This window comes from Sprattus sprattus (genome assembly GCF_963457725.1).
Source record: "Sprattus sprattus genome assembly, chromosome: 4".
In the NCBI taxonomy this organism is placed as follows: Eukaryota; Metazoa; Chordata; class Actinopteri; order Clupeiformes; family Clupeidae; genus Sprattus; species Sprattus sprattus.
Window position 1 is genome coordinate 47,710,620 of NC_137923.1, and position 20,361 is coordinate 47,730,980.

At 39.6% G+C, this 20,361-nt stretch overlaps 2 protein-coding genes across 2 annotated transcripts; one reads left to right on the forward strand and one right to left on the reverse strand.

Moving 5' to 3' along the window:
• Positions 1-12,129: 12,129 nt before the first annotated feature.
• Positions 12,130-13,751, forward strand: dlx5a (distal-less homeobox 5a; the record flags this gene model as incomplete). Its single annotated transcript, XM_080837162.1, has 3 exons — positions 12,130-12,487; positions 13,015-13,199; positions 13,437-13,751. 3 exons carry the CDS (start codon positions 12,130-12,132, stop codon positions 13,749-13,751), a joined length of 858 nt encoding a protein of 285 aa, XP_080693288.1.
• Positions 13,752-18,087: 4,336 nt separating this feature from the next.
• Positions 18,088-19,736, reverse strand: dlx6a (distal-less homeobox 6a; the record flags this gene model as incomplete). Its single annotated transcript, XM_080836122.1, has 3 exons — positions 18,088-18,327; positions 18,662-18,855; positions 19,427-19,736. 3 exons carry the CDS (start codon positions 19,734-19,736, stop codon positions 18,088-18,090), a joined length of 744 nt encoding a protein of 247 aa, XP_080692248.1.
• Between the last annotated feature and the right edge of the window lie 625 nt (positions 19,737-20,361).

A 20,361-nucleotide genomic window follows, 5' to 3' on the forward strand; every position in this document is an offset into this window, starting at 1 on the left:
CATGGGTGGTTTTGTGTCTCAGGGCTAATTGAATGATTGAAATCAATTTCAGACACCTGAGATAATTAGTTTGCCAGGTGAGCCCAATCAAAGGAAAACTACTTAAGAAGGATGTTCCACATTATTAAGCAAGCTACATGTTTCAGGCAAAATGGGGATGAAAAAGGATCTCTCTGCTGCTGAAAAGCGGCAAATAGTGCAATACCTTGGTCAAGGTATCACAACATTTGATATTTCCAAAAGTAGGGCCAATAGTTTTCCGCGAAAACGGAAAACGGACGGAATACGCGGAATGGACCATCTGAAACGGAATGGACCACTGAAAACGGAATTGCAACTTTTCAAACGGAAACATAATTTTGTGCATCAAAATCGCCCAAAACCCCCTGTATTTTACCCTGTAAGACTGAATTTCTTTCAAATAAACACGACAACGATCGCAACAATGAACAAACATTAATTAAAGAACAAAAGCGGTCAGAAAATGTCACGTCTGCGCTGAACTCTGCTCCGGCCACGCCCCCTTTTCAACGGTAGTCACGTTAATTTGCTCATCTTCCCAATCGCATTAAAAACTAAAAATGTTAAGTCTTCTGTTGTGTTGATGGCTGGCAAACAACAATCTAAGAAGGGCACGTATTATTCACTGAGTTACCAAGCAGTCTAATTTATGGGGACTAATTAGCACTGCACTGAATTACATTACCATGAGTTATGCTACACAATAACAATTACACAACTAATATTACTAGATACATACAATAGTGGACATTACACTAGGCAACATGGATCTCATTCATATCTCATCCAGTCGAAATCTTAACAGGATTGAACCCATCTTTATTACAGCGTATCAACATAAGAACAGAACATAGCTAAATCTCCGCTTAGCATCATGCTAATCACTACTAATAGCACGAGCAGGTAGCCCAAAATTTGGTATTTAATACACGATCTATTACAGAAGCAACTTCATGAAAACCCTTACTTTCATTAAGTATGCACATAATGCCTCACATACAGGTCGAACAATGATGATTTAAGCATTGGAAATGTATAAGGCACAGTATGGTCAACTACTTAGCGACAAACTGAACTCGACAGTATCTTAACTGTGGGTGCTGCACGCAAGCAAACAGCGTTGCTAGGCAACATCACTATCAACAGAGTTTTTCATACAGTTAACGTGCAGAAAGGCATTATTTTTTTGACGCGGAATCACGGAATTACCAAAAACGTGACACGGAATTTGCTTTTTTTTGACGCGGAAAACTATTGGCCCTACAAAAGAATTGCGCATGATCATCGGACGGGGAAGAAATTTGTCACTGATTCACAGCACAAGTGGGTTTGGCAAGATAAGGAATATTTCTGCCAAACAAATGCGTAGGGTCAAGAGAGCAGCCACTAAAATACCGTTGAATAGCAGCAAACAGGTGTTTGAAGCCGCTGGTGCCTCTGGAGTCTCGCGAACTTCAGGATATAGGATGCTCAAGAGGTTGGCAAGTGTCCTTAAACCGTCTTCGGCCACCCCTAAACCCAGCTCACAAGCAAAAAAGGTGGCAGTGGGCTCAGGACTACATAAAGACTAACTTTCAATCTGTTTTGTTTACGGATGAGTGCCGTGCAACCCTTGATGGTCCTGATGGATGGAGTAGTGGATGGTTGGTGAATGGCCACCATGTCCCAACAAGGCTAAGACATCAACAAGGAGGTGGCGGAGTCATGTTTTGGGCCGGAATCATGGGGAGAGAGCTGGTAGGCCCCTTCAGGGTCCGGACGGTGTGAAAATGACCTTGGCAAAGTATGTAGAGTTTCTGACTGACCACTTTCTTCCGTGGTATAGAAAGAAGAGCCGCGCCTTCCATAGCAAAGTCATATTTATGTATGACAATGCACCATCTCATGCTGCAAAGAATACCTCTGGGGCATTGGCTATAGCAGCCAATGCCCCAGAGGTATTCTTTGCATAAAAGAAGAGAAACTCATGGTGTGGCCCCAATCTTACCCTGAACTTAACCCTATTGAGAACCTTTGGAGCATCATCAAGCAAAAGATCTATGTGGGTGGAAGGCAGTTCACATCCAATCAGGTGCTCTGGGAGGCTATAATGGCATCCTGATAAGACATTAAAGCAGAAACAATCAAAGAACTCATGAGTTCAATGGATGCCAGAATTGTGAAGTTGATATCAAAGAAGGGGTCCTATGTTAACATGTACCTTGACCTGTTAAGATGTTTTTGATTTTTTTTTTTTTTTTGATTTCAGTAAATATGGCCTCCTAATGCTGCAAATTCAACAAATGACAATTTTTAGTTCTTTAAAACCTATAAAATATCTTGAAACTCTGAGACTTTGAAACTCTACATAATAATTTGGAACACTGCATTTTGAGTTTTTTATTTTTGAAAAAAATACTGTTATCATTGGGAGGTTTGTTCAATACAATTTGAATTATACTCTAACAGTTGATGACTTGAAAATTATACTGACTGATTGTGCATTACTATTTAGGAAAATCTGAGCAAAGTGTCATTTGCATAATAATGTGGAACGCGGTGTAATGGCAAAAATGGCACCGGCCTTTTGGACTTGAACAAAAATAAACAATATTTTTGTTGCTTAAGCTTATGTATTCAGTCATTATTCAATGGTATACTAAAAATCCATGTGAAAAAAATTACTTCTCACTGTTCTCAGGTCAAATATTTATATGCGATTAAAATGCGATTAATTTAGATAAATTAATTACAAAGCCTCTAATTAATTAGATTATTTTTTTTTATCGAGTCCCGGCCCTAGTTAAAATCTCAATTGCAACAGCTTTCGAGGGTTGGGTAATAATCGCTGATGATTTGCTTACTTCTTATTTACATGTTTGGTGGAGGCAATCCAGAATTAGTTTCTATAATTCTAAGAATTAGTAATTATACTCAAGTCACCCAAATTGCCGTGAAAAAAACGGGAGTCGCCGAAAATCGCACTGTTTGCATCCCTGTACAACAGTGTCTTCTTTAATGTTAGACGTTTCAATTTCTTTATTTACCAAAAAGCCCAGCTCCACTGTTGCCTGTGATAGCAGAAGCTTATTAACTAGCATTACCCTGTCCCTGACAAGGCAGTGCCCTAGACCTAGATAACTGTCTAGCTAGCTAAGCTAGTGAATAGCTAACGTTAGATAGTTTTATCCTTTATATCGTGTCAGCCTCTCAGCCAGTTCAGAGCCATATGTACAGGTTGCCTGATATTTTGGATGCGACGTTTGGGTGTACTAACATTCGTTGTAACAACGAACAATAAACAAATGTGGACTTGATGAACGAAATTTAAGACCTGTTGACGAAATTTAAGACCTGTTGACAAAATGTAATACCTTTTCAAGGCCTTACATTTAAGACTTTTTCAAGTTTTTAAGACCTCGCAGGTAACCTGGGCCTAAGACCCAGGTAGCCAACAGTGGGTGAATTACAAAAAGAAAACTACACCACATTTTAAGTCCATCTAACACGGATGTATCTCTATTAGGGATGTGAAAAATATTGATCCACTTGAGTATTGCGATTTTATGTTTAGTGATACTGCGTCAATTTTCAAAAACACTATGTTTTTTTCCTTTCTTTTTTTTTTTACTGATATGGGTGTGGTGAGAGGACGGACTCTGTGCACAAAGGCTGATGCTAAAAAGATTATGCACTAAACCGGAATATATTGAGGACCTTGAGGACACCTTGTAAGGACATGAAAGACAAACGAAGGTACAAATGTTTTGGGCTTTGCCCATCCTCAGTATTCCCATTTTACTCAGATGTTATGCATATGGTGGTGTGTTCTTTCTACTATGACAGTTTTCCTAAAAGTAGATTTTACATAAAGCATAGCAATGGATTGAATCATAAGACCCGTGTCATGATCGTATTGCCAGATTCTTCCCCAAACACAATCCTCTAATCTCTTGACATTTTTAATCCCAGCTCCCTGAATAGTAGGCTAACAGTCCAATTCCACAAATACACTCTATTGTACAGGCCCTCTGATCAAGTTAGTTAAGTCAAACATTTCATACCCGACACTTGCAAAATTGCAATTGACATTTGATCAACACTCAAATACAAAACGCTACGACGGGTAGCAAGCCGTTAACCAGCTGTTGCTCTGTAAGCAACATCTCTGCGTGTGCGACAGGTGCACAATTCAGTTGGTCTCGGTGAAAACTGCACCAAGAAGAGCACAAGCCACACCACAGCACCATGTCCAACGACAAAGCCTGATCAAATAATTAGACAATGCACTTTATTTACTGCCTCCATAGTCCCATTACGTAAAAATAAAATAAAACAACTTCAATGAAAACAAACATTTTATGACGGCAAAAGGGCATTTAAGGATGACCCTTGAGAGCTTCCAGGAAGTCTCGACTTGCACAATTCATACAATTTAAAAACCTTTTCCATTTGCCTTTAAGCCTCTCCATTCCCTTATCAGTCGCTGAACAGAACCATACAAGAAGAAATTCTAAGACGACGCCCACGAAAACGGCTTATCAACAAGACCACTCTAGCGACTAAAACACTAGTTTGCTTTTTCTACCACGCCTTAAACCAGTCGAGCAATCGAGGACACTACCAGGGCTAATTAAGTGACCCTGACCAGAACATTAAACGTAATTTGTGAATGCAAGGTTCGCATTACTGTTACACAGTACCCTACGACTTAACATGTAAGACAATCGAGAACAACTGAAGTTATCTCTCTCGTTTGTAAGGATGAAATGGTCCAGATATCTCCGGTATGTTACGTGTAGATAATTGAGCGCGATGTGCAACAAGTTATCCTGCAGACCTGCAACAATCATAACATAAAACCCAGTGCCCATGCAACTTCGCTTGGCGAGAACTTACATGTCTAATATACCTTAACCAATTAGGAGCCGGGCAAGCGAATCTAGTTGCCAACATGTTTCGCAAAAGCTGTTTGCTGCTCAAGATAGCCAGTTGGTTACCTCGAATGCTAATAGCCAGGATATTCAGATTCAACTGACTAACTCGAATAATAGCAAGCTTGCCAAAGCTAACTTAGAAACAAACAGCAAATCGAATACATCACGTCTGACTAGTTATTCCAGAATTAAACCTAATGTCAGTCACTTAATTTGCTACAGTATTGCATCAACTCAAGTTAGCAGAGTTGTAACCAAACTTGACCACTAATTTCACTACCAAATCATCTAGCGATATAGATAGTACATAACAAGCCCAGACAGGTAGGTAACTACTGTTGGCAGGCTAACTAGCTAAATCCAAAAACGCGTTTCTTGTGTTGCCAAACACTGGCCTCAGCAAAGATGGCTAGCCTAACAAGCTAACAAAAGTATCGTGCTAGTTAAGCGAAGGTTGCTGAATTACCTACATGTACCTACATAACATGGTACTCGCTAACAACTACCAAAATACTGAAAGAATAAGAAATTAGGTTGGAACGAATTACGTTATCAAACTACTCCAGCACTTTAACTAATCGAGTTGAGGCAAGTTAGCGATGACCAGGTATGCAATTTACCGCCTAATGAAAACAGATTAGTTAACATGGTAGCTTGCACGGCAAGCTTCCCAATGTTAGCACAATGCCAACTTACGTTAGCCAGCCTCTTCAGTGGCTAGAAAAACAACTAGGCCCAACGCTTAAATACGGTCGACAAGTACAAATACAACTCATTTTGGTGTCATGTATGATGTCGTATTGTAAGGGTGATTAGTATTTCCGAATGTGCACTTCTGTTCTAAAAGCCTTCTTGTTTCTTAGCTAACGTTAGCTAGCGAAATTATGGAAGCAAATGTTTGCTAGCTCGCGAGCTAGCTACTTACACCCAGCTGCTGTAGTCGTATACATTTTGGACGTCTTCCTGCTGCACCGTGTAGTTGCAGTTATTCCACTACAGTTATAAACAGCTATTGGAACACATGCGCTGGTAAATAATGACCTTTAAAACAGTATAGTTTGGCAGGGACAAAAAGGTTTAAAGCACTAAAATACACCACCACGAGAGGCTATTGATCCCTGCCCCTGTCCCCTGTTAAAATGGCCGGCTGGTAGGTTTTTCTTCAAAATAAAAGTCCCAAAGTGCACGCCTCTGCCGGTCTTCACTGGTGCGTCAGTTTCTGTTACATATTGATAGCAGTTTTGTGGCATTTACATTGCTGCGTGGGCCTGCCCCAAATTAAATTTGTTACCACCATTACTGGCTAATGTCGATGTTGATCTTATCCAGGGAATCATAGATCATATTGCATTATAATAGCATGTAGTGCCATAAGATATGTGTGATTTCAATTGGTTCACTGTTGAAATCATTAATACACATTGGAACATTACAGTGAAGATTCAATTGAACTCTCATCTAGCTATAACGTTTTTCAAAACAGTGTGTCTTTTAATGTAATCTCATCTACAGCAAACTGGACACTACAGACTCCTGTTCAACAGTGTTCCCATATCCCAGAGTCCTACAACTGGAGTGCCAGGCCAAGTCTAAAACCACAAATAAGACTCCATCATGGAGCATTACATTTTCTTAAGTGGGGTGTATTTGAGTTCCACAGTCCTTACAATTTTGACATTCAGTTATGTTTAGAGTAACTCACCAAGAGACATGTACAAATGCACCACTATTCTACATATACAGAATATGCCATTAGTTTGGTCAGCCCATTAGTCCAAGTTCCTTTGAATACATTTGTTTCACTCCTCCAGGAAAAACAGTCTAAAACAGTGTATCTCGATAATACATACACAATGATGGATGTGCATGCAAGGGAAATTAAACTGTTGACCTGCTTCACAGCTGATCCAGATATGTGAAGTAGGGCATGCTGAAGGTATTTTTTTATCCTGCTTTTTCAGTGCAGTTGTTTGTTTTTGACTGGCAAGACACAGGGGATATTCCTTTACCAACTAATGTTATGTGGATGCAGAGGATCTCTACTGCCACTGATATCCCCTCAAAGATTGTGTCCGCTCAAAGATCAGGCTGTGATATAATGAATATTGTTGTAGTTTAAGTTTAAAACATCTATAACAACATCAAGTTAGTATCACTGCAACAGTTTAGTTGAATGTTTTGCACACATGTTGGTATGACTGCAACTGATGCCTGTTCCAGTAAAACTGACACAACTTATAGGTGAGAGCAACTACAATTAACCAACTGAATGATAAATGTTATAAATCATGTATTTACATCATTTTAAGTGTTTGTGATGAGTAGATAAGTTGCTTTAATTTTTCATAAATGTTTATCTCTAGACTTCTCTGAATGGTCTATATTATCTAATGATTTGTAGGTCTCCTCTTTTTGTTGATGTTTTTTGTCCTTGTACTCTACACTACATGTAAACTTTGTACTTCATCAAGTTGTTCACAGCAGTTTTCACAGTTTAGACTTTTGGAGATAAATCATTCCAGAGTGAAAACACATGTCTGTATTTGTCCTTCATTGGTAATATTGCTTGTATCAAATACTATGCTGTCTGATATTAGTCTACACTTGGATTATAAACACATATTTTTTTGCAGAGTATGCACACAATTATTTTGGCAGATATTTTTTTAATCATTTTTTGGCAGATATGCAGTGACATGTATTATTTAATATAAGATACGCAGATTATTTCTGATGGAAGTTTGATTTCTTATATTGATTTCATAATTGGATCATATGTCACGCCATTTATATCAATGTTAACATATTATTCACAAATTAGATTTTGTATCATTATGCTGATAATAATTAAAAACCCTTGTGGGTTTTTGAGGTATAAGTGCACTAAAAGTGAGTGGTTAAGTCAAATACAGATCATTATTCATTATAACTTCAACCGTGTGTGAAAAATCTCTTTGTTCTAATGTGATATATGTTTGGGGGGAATAACTACCCAATTCCATGATGATTTTAGGCAAACACATTTATAAGACAGGTAGAACAAATTGTGCTTTACTCCAGTAGGGGGTGTCTCACATTGCAAAACTCTTCTTTGGCTGAAAAAAGGAACTGTTCCCATGGCACACACCTTCACAACAGACATGCATGTTCAAAGACAGACAGGCACACAGAAAGATAGAGAGAGTCACAAACACATATGTTTTGAAAGTCTCTCAAACACAGACATGCACTTGAGCCAGCTATTGTTACATCTTGACAATTCATGTGGAATTTGGTTGACCTAACACGCAAATGTACAATTTGCATTTACATAGATAGTTCATGAATTAGTTAATGTATAGGCGGAGGACGCACCTATATTGTAAATATGCACCATCCAAATGCAGTATCTCAAATAGGCAGGCTTGTTGAGTGTAAACATGATCACCCTACTGTGATCACATACTCGTTTAATTGATAATGTACACTGATCTCACATTTTGATGCACAGTGCATAATAAATATCAGCAGCAAGCATTATGCACTGTGGTGATTTGACAAGCATCTCAAACTCGGTGGAATACAGTCTTATCGTGACACGAAGATGGATGTGCATGTCACTGACAACTGTAAAACATTTTTTTTTAGGTTTTTAAGGTTAACTTGGAAATTATCAGGCTCGTATCTGATGTGCACCACAAATTAAATGTCAAAAGAATGATGTACAGTGCCACTTTAAAGTATGTGAACCCCTTGACCACTTAGGAGTTTTCTGTTGTTTTACCATGATTTTTCATTTTTTTCATCACCAATTTTCCATAGAAGGAATGTCAGGTTTATGTTTATCATTTGCATGTACTTTTTTTAGAGGGAATTGTTTGAGTAGCCAAAAGACTACATGAAACATGGAATTAGTCCATTTCAAAAGTAAGTGAACCCCCAGCTGAATTTGTAAAGTCAAGCAGGTAACAGATTCAGTGAAACTTATTTGGGTGCTTAATAAGTCAATTAAGCAAACCGATCATCTGAGACATCCTTAGGGAAAGGTTTGGGCAACACAGATTAAAAGAGGGAGGAAACCAACCAAACTACTGTAGTGCCAAGGTGTACCCAAACAGATCAACAATGCCGAAAGGAAACGAGATATCCGAGAACATCAGGAAGAAGGTTCTGACAGCCCATCAGTCTTGGGAAAGCTATAAGACCATCTCCAAAAGATTCCAGCTCCATCCATCCATCCAAGACAAATAATTTAGAAATGGAGGGCATTCAACATGACCGCATCTCTGCCTAGAAGTGGACGCCCATCAAGACCATCACCAAGAAGCACCAGAAGAAGAATAAATCAGGTAAAAGTCAACCCACACATCACCTCTAAAGAGTTTCAGACCTCTCTGGCAGCATCTGGGGTAAATGTACATGGGTCTACAATCAGACGAAAATTGAATAGACATGACATTCATGATCGGGTTGCTAGAAGGAAGCCTCTGCTCTCAAGAAAGAACAAAACTGCCCGTTTCAACTTTGCCCGAGAGCACTTGGATAAACCAAAGGCCTTCTGGAAGTCCCTTCTTTAAACAGATGAGTCCGAGATAGAATCATTTTGTCACGATCAAAACCAACAATTTTCGTCTGATTGTAGACCCATGTACATTTACCCCAGATGCTGCCAGAGAGGTCCGAAACTCTTTAGAGGTGATGTGTGGGTTGACTTTTATCTGATTTATTCTTCTTCTGGTGCTTCTTGGTGATGGTCTTGATGGGCGTCCACTTCTAGGCAGAGATGCGGTCATGTTGAATACCCTCCATTTCAAAATTATTTGTCTTGGATGGATGGATGGAGCTGGAATCTTTTGGAGATGGTCTTATAGCTTTCCCAAGACTGATGGGCTGTCAGTACCTTCTTCCTGATGTTCTCGGATATCTCGTTTCCTCTCGGCATTGTTGATCTGTGTGGGTACCCCTTGGCACTACAGTAGTTTGGTTGGTTTCCTCTCTCTTTTAATCTGTATGGCCCAAACCTTTCCCTAAGGATGTCTCAGATGATCGGTTTGCTCAATTGACTAATTATTCACCCAAATAAGTTTCACTGAATCTGTTACCTGCTTGACTTTATCAATTCAGCTGGGGGTTCACTTACTTTTGAAAAGGACTAATTCCATGTTTCATGTAGTTTTTCAGCTTCTCAAACAATTTCCTCTAAACAAGTACATGCAAATGATAAACATAAACCTGACATTTCATCTATGGAAAATTGGTGATAAAAAAATGAAAAATCATGGTAAAACAACAGAAAACGCTTAAGTCCTCAAGGGGTTCACATACTTTCAAGTGGCACTGTATGTCACTTTCACAAACTAAAATTATACTTTTGCAATGGCTCTGCACAGATTTGATCCTTTTTGAGCAACACACACTAGGCTCAGTACACATTCTTGATTATGTTTGGCTAAAGATATTATTCAATTTCAACTTAGCAGGTTTATATATGATCCTTGCACTCACAACCACCACAAACACACACATACATGGTGATCTTTGGCTATGTTTGCTCCATCAACCCTAGGCCTGGGCCTTGATATGATTTGTGTTATACTAATATACATTTGAGAGTGGGCATTTTTTCTGCTTTGAACCAGGGGCAATAGAGCCAACCTTTTTCCTCACCATGTGCATTAAGAGTAATTAACTTATGTAGGCCTGAATACAATAATGATGTAAGCAAATGTAGAATATATTTCATAAATGGATCTCCTTCTCTTTATGGTGGTTTTTGCTGAAATTCCAAGCGCCTGCTTATCTTTAGATATCTTCCCATGTTTGAATAAAACTTGCAAGAAGAAGTTAAAAACGAATTCCAAAACTTCAGAACAGATATACTACAGTTCATAAAGCAGTGCTTGAGGCTCTGTTTTGAACACACAGTTTTGGTGAGCTAGACTACAATGTATTAAGCCAGTATGGTGACACTATAGTCCTTAGTTTTATTTCACCTACCAATTACCACCTGTAACATTTATTATATATAATGCAAATAACAGACTAGACGTGGCAAGTTGTTTGACCCATATTGACGCCGAAAAGGTCATGCAATTTTTTTTAATTTACAACTTCTACCAACAGACGGCGCTATTTTACTGTTAATTGAAAATAAGAGCGCGCGTGTACATAGGATACTGGTATGCAATTGTTGAGGTGATGTGAAAGAACATTAGATATTGAAATACCTTTTTATATATAGACCTCTAAACATCTCACGGGTTGTCAGTACTAAGCAGCATCAAGAGGATTCCTGCTCATGCTGTGTTGATGTGGGATGACACAGACACGTTTTTGACACTCTCCCCAAAGAAATTTCACCTTTTGTTCCACTGAATTGGTTGTAATTAGTAACCTATGTATCAAACCCATTTCCAACAAGCATGTTTGAATTACTCTCTAAAATTGCTTTGCCGAGTGTACGATAATACTGAAATATCTATGGCCTCACATCGTCTCCTGTGAGCTATCTGAAGTCGAAAACTGCTAATTAAAAAAAGTATTATACGAAATTCAGGTGAATTAAACAAAATGTGCTTGTAACAGTTCACGAAGATGCTCTCATTCTATAACACCAATTACACCAATTACAATTGCCACTTTCGAATATAATAGTGTGAATAGATTTAGGGACTTACTGCCCCAAACTTTGACCGCTTACGTGTGTTGTTCACCTAAATAATGAGTTAAATGACGCAGTCTCGACATGTTTTTCAACAGAATATCACAAACATTGCAGGCCTTCATTAATGTTTATTTTTACACGTGTGTTTCACGGTTATTGTTCATGTTTGGCAAAAATATTATTTTTTTCATTGATTAGTAATCCACCACATTGACTGGTTACAAGTAGAACCATCAGAGGGGTTGCCTATATTGTTTGTAAACACACTGCAGATACTGACAAGCAATGATTACTGCTTGTGCAAACTGGCAGAACGAGTTGGGGTGTATCTGCTGTCTGCACGCCTCGGCCAATGGAACTAGGTCCTCCCTACAGCGCGTAAGAGCGCAATTTAGGATTTAACCAAGTCTTTGCTGCGGGGCTTGCAGCAGTCTTGAAGAGAGACCGTCGACGCCTGCACACGCAATGACAGTATCAGTATAGAGTCTAGACCCTGGTTAGAGCAAGACAGACACTTTTCGTCGCCTCCACATCTGCGCCCTTCGAATTATGACTGGAGTATTTGACAGAAGGATTCCGAATATCAAACCTGCAGATTTTCAAAACCCTTTTCAGATTTCGACCATGCACCACCCGTCTCAGGAATCTCCAACACTACCCGAATCGACGGCCACGGACTCTGGCTACTACAGTCCAGCCGGTGGAGTTCACCATGGCTATTGCTCGCCCAACTCAACCTCTTATGGAAAACCCCTTAACGCCTATCAGTACCAGTACCACAGTGTTAACGGATCGGCTGGAAATTACCCTACAAAGTCTTACCCCGATTACAGCTCTTACACCAGCGCTGCGTATCATCAATATGCCGGAGCGTATAGCAGAGTTCAGTCACAACCCAGTCCACAAGGTAAGTTATTAAAACAATGGTTATTGGTATTATTGTTGTTGTTGTCATTATTACTATTATTGTTGTTCTTCTTACTGTTGTTGTTGTTGTTATTATTGTTACATCGGTTCTTTGTACTGTTAGTAGAAAAAAATCGGAGGGAGGGGGCTCAGATATTCCAAAACACTCAACTTTACAGTTCATTTTGGAAATGTTATTCTTTGCGTCTTGAGAAATAGCCTACTGGGCCCAGGTGCTGTAATCTAGTATTATAGTATCCAGGCCCCTGAAGACAAAGTGTCTTCGTGTTGGACATATCCTACCGTGAAATTCGCTCGGCAGCAACATGAACCAAATGCTCTTGTATTCCACCAAATCAGAGTCCCCTATTTTCTGTTAATGTCCCTCCAACATTTCCATTTTATTTCTCGTCGACGTTGTAGACTCTTTTTTGTTACAATATCATGCTGTTTTATGATTAAGTGGGCATTGTGCCAATATTATTAGACTTTCAATATATTAAATAGAACTTTTTTTCTCAATTCCAGGAAAAGAGGAAGCAGAGCCCGAAGTAAGAATGGTAAATGGAAAACCCAAGAAAGTCCGGAAGCCACGAACCATCTACTCCAGTTTTCAGCTCGCCGCCCTACAGCGGCGGTTTCAGAACACTCAGTACCTCGCCCTTCCCGAGAGAGCGGAGCTGGCAGCGTCGTTAGGTCTCACACAGACACAGGTAAAGCATTTATCCTACCTCTCTGTTTGTGATAAATACTGATACATTCATTTCATTAATATAGCCCTATTTAAACGATCAAATCAGACCAGAATAGACGACATAACTGAGAGCTTAAAACATTCACTGATGTAGCGTATTTCATCAAATCCATTAATATTTAATCACATATTTGAACACGTGTGTTGTTCTTTCATGTCAGAACCATATCTAATTGCGCTGACACTTTTCCCTCAGGTAAAAATATGGTTTCAGAACAGGCGATCCAAGCTGAAGAAGATCATGAAGAACGGAGAGCTTCCAACGGAGCACAGTCCGAGTTCCAGCGATCCGATGGCTTGCAATTCCCCCCAATCCCCCGTAGTCTGGGACTCGCAAGGTCCCCCGAGGCCTCACAACCACCAGAATCAGCAAAACATCAACACGGTGTCTTCTACTTTTTTGGAGAACTCTGGCTCTTGGTATACCAGCGCCAGTAATATGAGTTCACACCTCCAGGCGCCCAACTCATTACAGCACTCGCTCGTTCTTGGATCAGGAACATTGTACTGAAAAACCCACAAATATTTGTGTTGTATCGGACTGGTGTGTAAATTCTTTTTTGAGGAATATGCAATGTATTAATATGACAGTCATAGAAGAACGTGTAAAATGTGTAAATGTGTGCATGTAATTTATTGCATTTGGAAGAATTATTAAATGTTTTAAATGGACATTGGAGACCCAAACACTTTGGTGCCTTGAATTTTGAACTCAACGCTAACTTAACATTTCTTGTATAATTTTTCAGTAGCCAAGATGGCAATGGAATTGTATAGGCCTATTGCAAGGACTACACAGAAAAATAAACAGTTGACTTATGATACTAGCCTATATTTTTATATTTGTCTTTGACACAAAAATCTTAAGATCTCCATCTTGCGTCATCTCGAAATAATTGTATCAACAACACAATATGCATTATATCAATAACATAATATGCAAATTACGAAGTCTAATTTAAAAGTTGTATTTGATATTTTCTCAATTTACAATGATCTGGGTCATTTAAAATTGAAATGTTATTGTAATATCGGGGGACTGCTGTAAAGACTAAGACTCAGCCTTACCCAACTGAACAAATGTAGGCTCCAATGAACACATCCCAAAAAGAGCCCATATATGGCCTACGATTCTTTTATTTTTATTGAAAACGCCACCTTGAATAATGCCAGTCGACTCAAAGACTACTGTCATCAATATTAAGATGATTTGTAGCAGAATCTTATCGCCCAGTTCTCCTTTATGTTTCTGTTAAGCTTGTTGAACAACATCTGGATTTCAGTTTCCTTTCGATAAAATATGGTTGTTGGTCTGGAAGACAGTCTGCAGCCTTGCTCTGTCTTTGTGTCCCTTACAATTAACTGCTTTGAATGGCAGCGAGGAGGCGAAGGGGCGGCACGGAGATCTGAGGCTATCCGCATTCCTGTGGGGGCAAGCCGGCTCCAGCGCTCTGCCACTCCCGGCCACAGCCCCCTCGCACACATCTTCTCGGTACATTTGAACATCTCATTAGAAGCGTGGACGTCGTCACTGCATGTGTGTCGTTAACCCTGGCCTTCTCTGTAACGTCCCACTCCAGAAGCAGCTATACAAGCCCTTGTCAGTATAGGTGGAATAAAAAGGATAACCCCCAATGTCTTAAATGTAGGGTGGGGGTTTCAGTGAAGACTGACAGTTTAGTGCGAGAATTACGCATTGTTAAAGTGTTTAAGGAATGCTGAATGTGTACACGATATGTCCATTTATCTCACGGGAAAACACTTAGGATGAATGCACGCGGAATGTCATACAATACTGTGAGAATGTGGAATAGCTTACCGATTCCCTTGCTATTGTTGTCTTACATCCCTCGAAGAGGAAGTAGGTCTTTTTAAAAACATATGTTTGAATGGAAAATAATAAATGCAAATAGGTTATCCCCTTGCATACACACACTCACACATAAACGTCCACATGCCTTATATGCACTGGTCCTGCCAATCTTGAGATGAGGCTATTGACAGGCCCTATAAGCTAAGCAGGTCTAGCCATAACATAGCAATGGCTATTCAAATGATTTAGTTGATAACACATCTATTTTGTACTCTCTGCAACCAGGGGGCATCACCAATGACGTCGAGGATATGAGGCCTCCCCTATTTAGCTGGATCATCATCCTGTTTATGGCGCAATTCCGAGAAGCCAGTACACACACACACACACAGACACGCACACACACACAAAAATCATCTTATGCCATTATATCGAGAGCCTTGTTAAATTCCAACTGAACATTTTCCACTCGAGCCGCTCTGATAATCGAGTCTAAATAATGGCAGTTAGCTTTACTGGACAGCTTCAACTGTAACACTCAACAATAATTATACTTCCACCAGGATTAGGCTTCCATTATCATAATCTGGACATTTACAATTATCTATAATTTGCAAAGATGCGCCTGGTTCTTGATTGCAGAAGGCTTTTTTTCAGCTCACCATCACTAAACAGTGACAGTAATAACAGCTAATTTTGCAGCCACTATATAAGAGGTGCTGGGGTGTGCAAACAGTTTCACACCTGGATTTGCTTACTCAACCACAAGCGGTACACAGCACTGTTCATATTCACTGCGCTGTACCGATATTCAGAGCCTTTTCGACATCGACCAACGCTCAAAAAGGAACTAAGTCAGGTAAGCAACTTACACTGTCTGTCTATCCGTGGGCTTCAGATAGTGTTGTATAGCAGTCTCTATGCGTGTGATACATATCATTCTATGCACGTGTTCTTGTCCTATCTGTCTCACTTGTCTGCAATCTTCCATTTCGTATTAATTTCTTTAAATATACAGCCGTCGTCAGAAAGATTATTTGGGTCGCTTTAGATATGATTAGTTGCATTCGCCTTCGTCTTTATTTGATGTTCTGTGCCTACTTGCTACATTAAGACCAATAGTTACAACCTTGTAAGGTAGCCTACCAATACAATAGCAATATGCAAAGGGGACGATATGCAACGTATCCCAAAACTGCCCACCAACGCTGTATGTACTAAATTCACAGGGAAGCTTAGATCAAAGAAAGTGTGCCCTGACAAGATTGCTCCCTCCCCCATCTCCTCTCCGTCTCTCTCTCTCGCTCTCGCTCACACACACACACACACACACACACACACACACACACACACACACACACACACACACACACACACACACACACACACGCATGCACACAAACACACACACACACACACTCATAGAAGCGTAGTGTACAAAATCAGAGAGAAAGAGGGGGAGAAAAGGAGAGAAAGGTGTGTGAGCATAAGAATATGCAGGCAGGCAGGCGTGCATGCATGTATCCTTCGTTCTCAACCTCCTTTATTTCCCATGTCTTCATTTAAGTGGGCTCATTTACAATACCATATTCCATTAAATACTATTTGGGAGGCTCAACTGTTTTTTAAAGGCCTCTCATATTAAATGATAAGCGTCATTACAGTGATAGATATGCATAAAAAAAATAACATTTTTAAAACAACAGTCAGGTTATATGATCGTTTCTTTCAAAACTATATTTTGGAGAAAATACGCTTGTATCTTGTATGACCAGAGCATCTCCGACATGACAGCTGCAGGGTCTTTCTTATTCTTTTTTTACAGCATTGTAATTTCACATAATATCCACTCCCCTCTGCAATTTGTTCATGAATAACCGAATCATTTTGTCTTTTGTTTCGTCTCTGCTACCTCAAATCCAAATAAAGATGGCTTTTAGTATTAAAAGTGGTAGAAAATTACAGGTAATTATCTTTGACGGTAAAAACGCTGTAATCAGCAGGCTACATCAAAAATTACCCTAATTATGTCTGCGTTTATGAGAATGGAAAAAACCCTCTCTTGGATAAAACCCATAAATTGTCCCAAATATCTCCTTCATATTGAACGAGACTGCAGCTGGATGTTTTGTTCAGGATCAATCCTTTTGGAGAATGGCATTCATATAGGGACGGCAAGAGAGGGAGAAAAACATTTAGTCAATAATGCTCTAATCATTGAAGCAAAGACTGACCAGATGGACAACTATAGCTTTTCTAGTAGGAGATACTGAAGAAATAGAAATTGTGAGGGTAAGTTTATTTCTTGAGGCTTGTTTTCTCTGTTTAGACTATATTGATTATATCGGATATATTGGTTGTCTGTGTTTTACCTGAATTTATAGTCAGGAAGTTGTTTAGTTTCATGCGTGTATGGAATTTTAGCATATTGCTGGAAACACAAGATAAACCTTTTTAACTGTCTGCATGTTTCAACACACAATGCAGCTATTTAATGGAAGGCATATTGGCCTAATTCACATTCAGAGACGAAAGATGCATTATTTGAAGCCATGGTTTACTCCATTTACGAAAGACAAAACATAAAAAGTATATGTACAACAAAAGTTAGACATTATATACACAGATTGCTTTCTTTTGCATTTTCCAAAAACAACCATTAGTGATGCAGAGACAGCAGTTTGAGTTCATTCATGTTCAGGTGAGACTCATGGCGTAGTGTAACCTGCATTAAGTCCTGTTCCAAAAACGTGATATTTGGTGATATATTTGGTTTCTGAAAATGTCTGTTTATGACAAGAATGAAAGCATATTAGATGCAATCCAACTGAACAGCAAATGCTAAAATGGTTAGTTCCTTTGCCACTCGACCTATATTGAAAAGGACAGTCTTCTGTCATCCTTCAATATATTTGTTTAAACACTCCTTCAGCTGGACGGAGTCTTTCTCTTGAGGCTTGAGGATGTCATTGTGCAGGTAGATTAGAATTAGAATCTCTTCGGGGAGGCCTCGGGCCTAGTCGACACGGGCAGCCTATCTCTGCATTGATTCTTGATGCTGTGTCGAGTACCAGGAAGAGTAGCCGGGCATGTAGCCGTTGGGCGTCATGTTCATTCCTTTTGTCGAAGCCGAGACGTCCCATATTGGGGGGATTGCCGGAGAGCGTGGAGACAGGGCGATGGACCCGGGCAGTAGGTCACTCTCGTGCAGGCTCCCTCCTGATTTTAAAATCTTCTTGAATTTCGACCTCTTGTTCTGAAACCAGATTTTGACCTGTGGCAAAAGCACAACAAGACATAGGAAAAGGTTATAGACAAAAGTCAGATATATTTCAAACTAAAATAATTTCACACTTGACCTAAAGCTAGTTGACTAATTTCACCGAGCAATAGCTCATACGCAGTAGAATACTATCAAGTTAGATAACTGAAATTTGACAAAATGTAAATATAATCATCATCATAATCATCGTTTTTATTATAATTATTATAATCATCACCACCATTATTATTATTAGTAGTAGTATAAGTCGTTTTTTTATTATTATTAACAATATAAATAATAATAATATTTGTAATATTTGAGCGTTACTTTTTTTTCCACTTACCTGCGTTTGTGTTAAACCAAGCGAAGCTGCCAGCTCAGCCCTCTCCGGTAGTGCAAGATACTGTGTTTGCTGGAAACGGTGATTTAACGCTTGGAGTTGAAGGCTGGAATAAATGGTCCGGGGTTTTCGTATTTTTTTGCCCTTCCCGTTGAATCGAATTTCTCCATTTTCGATCACTGTTGTTTTCTGCTGTTCTGGAAAACACATGATTTTAATGACAATCATTTTAAGGATAAGGAAATCACATGCAAAAATCAAGGACCACATTGAAATAGCACATCAAAGATATCTTAAACAATCTGCCATTTGTGTCGAGGTCCATGACAGTAAAAAAACATAATGAAATCACACATTTTCACTGTCATTGTCTTCAGTGGTTGAAATTAAGGCTAATGGTGCTAATAACACATTGGAAAGGGGTTGGGAAATCGCCAGCATTATAATTCCGCAAATAATTCTTGGTCATTCCAAGGCTGTCATTAGACGTTGAGTGTGGCGAATTACGGGGAGCACTCTGGAGCAAGAGGAGACAAAGACGAGCAGTGGAGCTCGCAGATATAATGGCTTACATTCCAAGCGCAACACACATTTTAACGATTTCAACCTTCTATGATTATCTAACCCTTCACAGGGGTAAATATTTTTCCGTAGCCTATACAGTTTGGTCACACTTCTGCCTTTTTCCCAACTAAAACAATGGTAAGTAATCTTGCGTAACCTAATTTGTACTGGCCAACAATGGGTAAAACTAAAATATTCTCTTACCTGTAGCATCTAACCTTGTTTGACCGCCGGTGCTGTTACTGTGGTACGACGGAAGGTATGGGCTGTGGTGAGCATGACTCACGTACGAGTAAGGTAGGGACCTGTTGTACGAATTCGTGGCGGAGTACGGCGAATTGTCGTGTTGGTGATGAGCGTGGGACCCGGAGTGGAGACAGTGGAGCGGATAGTGACTGGCAGCCATTGACGGGGAACTCTGTTGTGAGTGCGACTGTTGACCAAACTCCATGAAAGCAGACTTGGACGAGTCCTGAGCTTCCAGCCCGTCAGCCATCGTAGTCATGGTCATCATCAAATTTTCTGCTTTGAGAGCACTCACTCGCCCCCCTCCTAGTCCCTCAATTCCAAATGGTTCTCTCGTAGTGTCCTTCTCTCCAAGGCGATATTACCCTATTAACTCCAAGTTTTCTTCGTGATTTTTTTCTTTCGCAAATACTCGCTCAGTGTAGCGGAAGGTGAGCATGAGTAAAGGCAGAGATTTTAAGGTGGATTCTGTTAAATTTGAGTTCTGGCTTGCAGACTTGATGCAGACACTACACATAAAATGGTTTGTCTCCAAAGGGCAGCGCCTTCCCATTGGTCATTCAACCCAACGTCATCAGCTCTCAGCTTCGCGGAGACTTCACAGTGAGTTAACCTACCTTAACAGCTCCCACCGTAGCCACAACGTAGCCATATGAGAAATAATGATGGTAGGATATCCTTGATTTTTTGACAGAGTACGACTTTAGACTAACAGATATTCGCATTTCCAGACAAGATGAGCACGTTGTTACATTCCCACAAAGTACGTTCTCGGAGCTTCAACTGCAATGAAAGAAACTCATTACAGGGTTTACGCTACATGCAATCCTTACATGAAAACAAACTCGCTAAAATTGCATGTTTTGGGAAACATCATTCCTGTTATTTAACCC